The following is an 8,374-nucleotide window of genomic DNA, read 5'->3' as shown; positions in this document are numbered from 1 at the left end:
TTCCAATGCCTCACCACTCTTTCAGTCAAGAAGTTTCTTCTAATGTCCAACCTGAACTTTCCCTGCACAACCTGAGGCCATTTCCTCTTGTCCTATCACTAGATCCTTCAGAGAAAACACCAACACCAGCCTCACTCCAACCGCCTTTCAGGTAGTTGTAGACAGTAATAAGATCTCCCCTTAGATTTCTCTTCTCCAAACCAAACAACCCCAGTTCCCTCAGCCAGCCCTCATTCAACATGCCCTCCAAACCCCTCACTGGACTCATCACTCTTTTTTGAACATGCTCCAGGACCTCAATGTCTTTCTTCTACAGTAATTTCCCCCTGGTTTTGTTCAGGGGAGGTTCTTGTATTGTTTATAAATGGTAAATATATGTAAATATGGTGTATTTTGTGCATATCATTGGATTTCATATTTCTAGATTTTAGTCAGCTTGTAACTATAGCTTCATTTGCTTTCCAACTGGGTTAGTCTGGCAATGTTATTTGGGGGAGTAATTTCAACCCACCACAATGGCATAACTCTCATTCAGCAGAGCACATAGAATCATACAATTGTGAGGGTTGGAAGGGACCTCAAGGACTATATAGTTCCAACCCCCCTGCCATGGGCAGGGGCACCTCACACTAGATCAGCTTGCTCAGAGTCAAATCCAGCCCAGCCTTAAAACACTCCAGGGATGAGGCTTCCACCACCTCCCTGGGCAATTTGTTCCAGTGTCTCACCACCTTCATGGGGAAAAACTTCTTTACATCCAATCTGAATCTACCCATTTCTATTTTTGTTCCATTCTCCCTAGTCCTGTCACTGCCTGACACCCTAAAAAATTTCTCCCCAGCTTTCTTGTAGCCCCCTTCAGATACTGGAAGGCCACAATTAGGTCACCTCAAAGCCTTCTCTTCTCCATACTGAATAGACCCAAATCTCTCAATCTATCCTCATAGGAGCTCCAGCCCTCTGATCATCCTCGTGGTCCTTCTCTGGACACCTTCCAGCACGTCCAGATCCTTCTTGTAATAGGGGCTCCAGAACTGGATGCCGTACTCCAGGTGGGGTCTCACCAGAGTGGAGCAGAGGGGGAGAATCACCTCCCTCGACCTGCTGGCTATGCTTCTCTTGATGCAGCCCAGGCTCTGGTTGGCTTTCTGGGCTGCAAGTGCACACTGGTGGCTCATGTTGAGCATCTCATCCACACCAGCACCCCAAGTCCTTTTCTTCAGGGCTGCTCTCAGGAAAAGGACTTGAGATTTCTGGTGGATACGCTCAACATAAGCTGCCTCCCCTCCCATCCTCACCCCACCTTCCGGGGCCGTTCTCAGTTCAGCAGATGGAAAGGGGATGTCGCAGCGGGTTAGCCGCTTTCTTTGAGGTCTGAAGGCGATGCTTTCTTTACAGGGCCGCCCCATCACACCAGTGTACACCATGGCTCCCAACGTACAGCGGATCCCCGCCGCCGGCATTTACGGGACAAGTTACGTGCCGTTCGCGGCGCCGGCCGCAGCCACCGCCACGATCGCCACGCTACAGAAGAACGCCGCCGCCGCTGCCGCCGCCGCCGCCGCCGCCTACGGGGGGTACGCCGGCTACATCCCCCCAGCCTTCCCCGCCGCCACCATCCAGGTCCCCATCCACGACGTCTACCAGACGTACTGAGACTGTCGGGCGGCAGAGACACCACACACTGAAGGAACACTTTACTATTTATGAAGAAAGAACTGGGCTGAGAGAGGGAGTAAACTTTGGTGGAGCTCGGTAAACCGATGCAGAAAGTGAAGAATTGTCATAGAAAAAAAAAAAAATATATAGGAAAAAAAAAAAAAAAGAAAGAAAAGAAAAGGAAAGAAAAAAAAAAGTGTTCAAAATATTTTCTATGCTTGAAGTTTTCACTAACTTTTGTAGGCTGTTTTTAAACCTTAATACGTATTCATACATTTCTAAAGGACCTCGGTGCCCCCCAGCCCACCGCTGACCTGCATTTCTATGCATCCCAGTGGGGTTGCAGAAGGTCTTTGTTATGGTTTGTTTGGGGTTTGTTTTGTTTGGGTGGTTTTGTTTTGCTTTGTTATGTTTTGGGGGGGTTGGGGTTTGGGGTTGTTGTTTTTTTTGTTGTTGTTGTTGTTGTTTGGTTGTTTTGTTTTTAGCAGTTATATTTTCAATATATTTGTGGTATGAAGGTTGGTTTTTTTTTTTTTTTAGTGACTTCTGCACTCCAGAGATGTCTATTTTGTAGTGCCTTTAATAATATATCAGCTATCTATTAAAAAAAAATGGAGAAAAAAAAAAAATAGCACACCTGAGCAGCTAGGGAAAGTTTTAACAATATATTTTGAAGAATATATTCAATATTTAAAGAGTACATACCTTAGATGAATTTTTTTTTTTTTTTAAAGAAAAAGTTTAAAAAGAAAATAAACAACAGCAAGTACCTTATTTAAAAATTTATACTGGAAAGTGCAATTTGAAAACAAAGAAAACAAACACGTGCAAGACCTCTGCATTTTTGTGCTGGCATTAATTCAACCTGCTCATGCTTCTTTGAAATCTTATAGTGCCTCTCTGGGAGAAAGAGAAGGAAAGAGACAAAAAATAGCAAAAGAAAAAGCCTCCTCACACAGACCTCTTCACAGTGTGATTTGCAGGCTGGTGTTAAGCAAAGGCAAAGCTCTGAGTTTGTCCTTAACAACTGGAGTCTCTATTTATCGAAGCCGCTCATAGTTGGAGCATGTGCAGAAGCAACTAAGGGTGGTGAAACACTGGAACAGGTTGCCTGTGGAGGTCATGGACGCCCTCTCCCTGGAGGTGTTCAAGGCCAGGTTGGATGAGGCCTTGAAGCAATCTGGTCCAGTGGAAGGTGTCCCTGCCAGTGCCAGGGAGGGTTGGAACTAGATGGATCTTCAAGGTCCCTTCCAACCCAGACCATTCTATGAATCTATGAGTAGCTGATATTTCGCATGAGGTGTCTTGGCTGAGATGTTCGTCCAGTATAAACCTTAGGCTCTTCTTCAAGGCTCTTCTTCAAGGCTCTTCATGTTATTCTTCGAAGTATATCTTGTAGTGACTGAGAATGTATGCTGCTGTCGGCCAGAGCAGGCGGGCTCTCGCCGAGAGGAAGCGCAGCGTTGCTTACCCATAGCTTCCATCATGTTGCTTGAGAAATTTCTGAGGTACTAGGTGTGGTAGAGATACTGGAATTAGTTAACCAGGGCTAGCCTCCCTTCCTGGTCTGCCTTCCAAGCCTAATTCCCCTTCTCTGCAACTGGAGTTGTACGTGCACATCAGGGGCAGGAGCGGTTAGACCTGATGATTTTTAAGACATAGAGCTTGTAAATATCTTTTTAATATACATTTCTAAAGTCATTTTGTGCTGCAGATTTACATGGTATGTGGTTTGCCACAAAACAAACAGACAAACAAACACACAAACAGAACCTTTTATTGCTATGTTATTAAAAAAAGAAAAGAGTTTGTTTTATTAAGAAGTAAATATATTATTGCAGTGTTTTGTGGCCTGTTTAAAGGCTCTTATTTAGTAGTGCAGTGAATGTAAAATAGAGATGAACAGGTAAAGAAATATTTTGCCCATGGTATGAAGTGCATCAGCCCTGCAAACACAGCTCAGGTGGCGTGAGGTGCAAAGCAGGGACAGAGTAAATAATGTTCCTTTACTTTCTGTAACTTAACCGAAGGGGTTTCGTATTGAATATATTTTTGACAACTGAACCACTTCTAGACCACGTCCAGCTCAGTTAAGTGACCTCTTAATACACTTTTTTTGTTGTTTTCCCTTGCCTCAAAATTGAGCAGCTGGTTTCCTGGTGCTCTTGCTCAGCCAGGCTGAGCTCTCCTTAACTTCGTCAACCCGTGAGCAAAAGCACTGTGAGGTTAGCCATTAGGTCGGACTCTGCCCCTCCGCACCCTTTCCTGGGAGAAGTTTATTGTCTGTCCTTGTGCATTTTGAAAGCACACCCAGACCTTAGCCCTGAGGTCCTTCCCCTTTGTAGGGACAGAGGAGGTGATTTGGGCAACAGCCCAAGGGGGAAGCTGGGCAGCTAGTGCTGCCTCTTCCAGATAAGGCCTCGAATGGCTCTACACTTAAAAGCTGCTGTGGGTCCATGGACTCTCCACAAAAACCCCTGGGGTCAGGAAAAGGCAGGCAAGTGGTTTGGGTCTCTGCCAGCCCCTTTCCATTCCTACATCATTACCAACCCCACACAGGGGATGAAGACTGGTGGCTCCATTCCCACTCAATCCCATCCTCCCCAGCAGGACAAGGAGCCTGGCGCTCACAGAAGTTGCAGGGAGAGAAAGGAGACAAGAAAAGCAAACCTTGAGGGGTCCCAGGCCATGGGTCGGTGCTGCCTGTGCTGGGGCAGAAGCAAGACCTGAGGACACAGGCAGGACACGGAGATGCAGGCAGCTGGGTCACACTGAGCCTCCCACCAGTGCCTTTTACCCTTCCTTCTAAACCATTTCATGTACACTACTACTGAGGTGAGTCTGGTAACTTGAAATGTGAACATCTTTAGGTTAAGAACAAACTATTCAAAGAAAGAAGAAAAATAGAAAAAGAAAGGTAAAAAAAAAAAGCAAAAAAAAATAAAAAGCAAAAGAGAACTAGTGTGCCTTATTCTCCAAAGAGCTGTTATTTTAGGTGGTTTATTGTATCTTTCTTCTCTCTACTGTCAGAACCCTCTGAGTTTATTTAGCTCTTGCTCCATTTACGGTACATTTCTAGGATGTAGTGAATAAAGCATTCTTTAAACTTGGAGACTGTTATTTCATTGCAACATCTCACTGCCAGGTGTAGCCACTCCACCGAGGCTGAGCTCCCTTCCAAGCTGGGGAGAGGGGTTTTGGGACAGGAGGGGAGAGGGGCGCCGTAGCCAGTGCTGGACACCAAGGCAGGGACTAGCGCTAATGAGTAATCCAAAAGAGAAGAGAACAGCCTCAGGTTGTGCCAGGGAGGTTCAGGTTGGATATCAGGGAAAAAATTCTTCACAGAAAAGGTTACCAAGAATTGGAACAGGCTGCCCAGGGAAGTGCAGGCATTGCTTAAAAGACAGAGGCATTTAAAAGACACATAGATGTGATGCTTAGGGATGGAGTTTAGTGGTGGTATCTTAGCAGTAGTGGTAGGATTGCAAACTCTAGGCAAGAGGTTAGATTTTGAGGATCTCAAATGTCTCTTCCAACCTCAGCAGCTCTATGATTCTGTGAAGGAAACCAGAATAAACATTGCATGAGCTTCTATGTCCCTCAAAAGAAAGCAAAAGTGTCAGCAAATTGCTACCTCTTGCATTGTTTTCTTATAATGCAATTAGGACAAGGCAACACTTTAATTTTCCTGAAGCATACCATTCACAAGAGTTTTCCCTATGATTTTTGTGTGTGTGTGTGTGCCTGTGCAAGGAAATAGAAAGAAAAAAACTTTGGTTTGGTTTGGTTTTTTGGGATTGGAAATATAGTCACCAATTTCTGCCTGGCTTCCCTGTCTAAACATTGCAGATTCAATTTAGAAGTCAGTGTCCCAGAAATCACTTCCCCTACCAGACCAATCAATGTCGCTCAGGTAATGGACATGATGCTCAAAGCAGCTTTCAAGGAGATGCTGGATGTGCCTCTGAGCAACCTGATCTAGGGTTTGGTGGGGGTGGGGTTGGAACTGGATGATCCTTGAGGTCCCTTCCAACGCTCACAATTGTATGATTCTATATAGCCACACATAGGAGATGTAGGACTTCACCTGCCAGGCAAACTATGCAGCCACACAAGAAGACTAATGCCTTCCCTGCAATTTGTTGCCAACCTTCCCATTCACTAGAGGTCCACCTGTGCTCACTTGGATGAGAAAGAAACCACCAGCACACCCTTTACCTGTGTTGAGATGTGAGACATGCCCTTCACTAAAGCAGCTTTCTCCAAGTCAGGTGAAGAACTGTGCCACACTAAAAAAATTTATTTGTGGCTCTTTCCAAGTTAACCAAGAAGTTGACCAAGATTAAAATGAATCCACACAGCTCTTTTTTTCCTAAGCAGACACTGTCCAGGATAATTTCTTTTACATTTTTAGACTGCTGGTTTCTGAGCTCAGTTTTGTAAGATCTTAATTAAAGATTAACCTATTGTGAGGTTGAAACATGCAAGTCATTCTCAGGATATTAACATAAACAAGGCCAGAGAAATGCAATTGTGCTTTCAAGATGACCTTGCTGCCTTGGGAATGTCAGAAGCTCTGCTGTGGCCTTGGGCACTGTGACAACTCAACACCTTGCCAACTCGATTCCATTCCCTTTCTGAATGTCTTGCTTGATGATCTTGAGGAGCAGACATGTACTTCCCTGGCTGGTATTCACCTAAATCACTGAAAAACAGCTTTGTCCTGCTTCAGGAAACACCACCCACTAACACAACTGTGATACAGTTACTATATAAACAGATTAACAAGACATTCAAGTGGATTGACACCACTCTGATATTGCAACATCTCATTTATATAAGCACTAGGGCTCAAAGTGTATGCAAAATGCATTTTTGATGTGTGTACCTGGTGCCTCATCTGCTTCTCTGTGGCTGGTGTTGCGTTCCTAATGTCTGGCTGGGTCCTGGGCACCTGCTGAGCTCTCTGCTCCCAGTATGCTTATCAGGCACAAAACTGTCCCATCATGCTGACCTGTAAAACAAATAAACCCCAGACCTACCTCATTAACAAGAGAAACTGCCTCTACTGTGCATCTAGAAGCCAGCAGAGTCAGGTTTTATGCTCCAGCGTGTCAACTGAATGCTGAATCACACTTGATTGAGTTTCAGGGCCAAGTCCTGCCTGCAACAGCACAGTTGGAGGGTGCTTGCAGGGAGAAGCTGCAAGTTAAGGAAGTTTAAAAAGCCAGGTTTGTAGCACCCAGTCCTTTCTTCCTCAAACAAAGGCAAACTGTGTGTGCAGTTATGGTCCTTAAAGATCCCAAAGAGCAAAGAGGCTATGGAAATTTTTGGGAATTTAGCACTGTAGAAGTACTTCCATATGAAGTGTTTCCTGTTGAGCTGATGAATTGCATCAGATTATTTTTTCCTTCACTCAGAAGACCAGGACTGGACTTCACTGAGTTTCTAATCAAAGATGAGAGAAGCTCTGCCTCTCTGTCCATAACTGCAGCTCCTGCATGTGGGAGGTGAGTGGCCAAGGACTTAGCCTCACCAGAAGCCTTCCTGGGGGAAAATGCTCAGATTTGCTGAGGTTTGTCCCATGTGCACATGTGGCTGTATCTTCTCAACATGATGATGGATGCCTCCATCTAAACAGGCCGTACCAGTTGATGCTTTGCTCCAGGGTGGCCTCTGGGACTTCATCTCCATCCACACAGGGCTGCCCACAACTGCCTTGCCCCAAGGCCTTTGGAGAGGCAAGATCATGAACTTGGGTTGTGGGTTTGTGCCCCCTCTGACTGTTCCTCTGCTTCTGAATGCAGCTGGTTTGTAGGATGGTCACCTTGCTGAAGGAGGCTGTGTGACATATTATGGTCTGGTTGCCAACAGTTAGAGTTTTGTTTTGAAGTAAGATTTGGGGTTATGTTTTGGTTTTCCCCCCCTCTTTCCAATCACACATATGTAACTTTTGCCAGCCAGGTACTCTTGGAGCCTGTCCTTGTGCATTTTTGCACTGTCCTTGAAGTTTGCTGTTAGCTCAGCTGCTGCCTACAATCTGTGCACTGGTGGGAAGTGGGAAGCCACAGGTAACACAGAAGATCTTCCTGAAGCATGAAAAAAAACCCTTGCAAACTGCCTACACAAGCCACAGGAGTGACCTCAAGCTAAGCAGCAGAGAGAGATATGCATTGAAATCAGCCAGAGGCAAACCAGCCCACACTTTGAGCAGTTCCTTGGTTATAAAGCTTTGAAGCAATACCTGCAATGAATAATTCTCACCCCTGTAACAGGTCTGTAGGACACAGAGCAGTGTGTCTTGCAGTCACTCAAAAGGGCATGCAATGACAAGGGATTACTTACTAAACTTGCGTGCTCGTGGCTGTACGTGGGGCATCCTTGTTTACTCTTGTCTTTGACTTTTCTGCTGCTGTCCCTCACTGAAGGGCTTTCTGGCCACAAGGGTAAGCTAAGGGTTGCCTCAAGGCCTGACTTTGCTCCAGGCAGACAGATCTCTTGGCTCACCAGCCAACAGTGAGCAGGGGGACATAATCCTAGTCAGCAGTTGCAACACTGGCATCCAAAAAGCACCATGGAGGCACTTGTTGTGCAGCCTGCTCTAGGTGAACTGGCTCTGGCAGGGGGGTTGGACTAGACGGTCTCCAGAGGTCCTTTCCAACCCCACCATGCTGGCATTCTGTGTTGCCCTGCAATTCCCCAAGCAGCAATCTTG

The 8,374-nt window shown here is 45.7% G+C and overlaps 1 protein-coding gene across 8 annotated transcripts in view; it reads left to right on the top strand.

Moving 5' to 3' along the window:
• Window positions 1-4,769, top strand: part of RBM47 (RNA binding motif protein 47) — a 107,403-nt gene extending 102,634 nt beyond the window's left edge. For all 8 annotated transcript variants that reach the window (XM_068137600.1, XM_068137598.1, XM_068137602.1 and 5 more), the window contains one exon: window positions 1,399-4,769. In XM_068137600.1, the coding sequence (XP_067993701.1) occupies window positions 1,399-1,656 (258 nt within the window). In that variant the 3' untranslated portion in view covers window positions 1,657-4,769. The remainder of the gene's footprint in view (window positions 1-1,398) is intronic.
• The last annotated feature ends 3,605 nt before the right edge of the window (window positions 4,770-8,374 follow it).

The sequence above is a fragment of the Melanerpes formicivorus genome, unplaced genomic scaffold (genome assembly GCF_026170545.1).
Source record: "Melanerpes formicivorus ecotype bairdi unplaced genomic scaffold, bMelFor1.0.p_v2 SCAF_4, whole genome shotgun sequence".
NCBI classification, from domain to species: Eukaryota; Metazoa; Chordata; class Aves; order Piciformes; family Picidae; genus Melanerpes; species Melanerpes formicivorus.
This window is presented reverse-complemented; position numbering and strand designations above follow the sequence as displayed.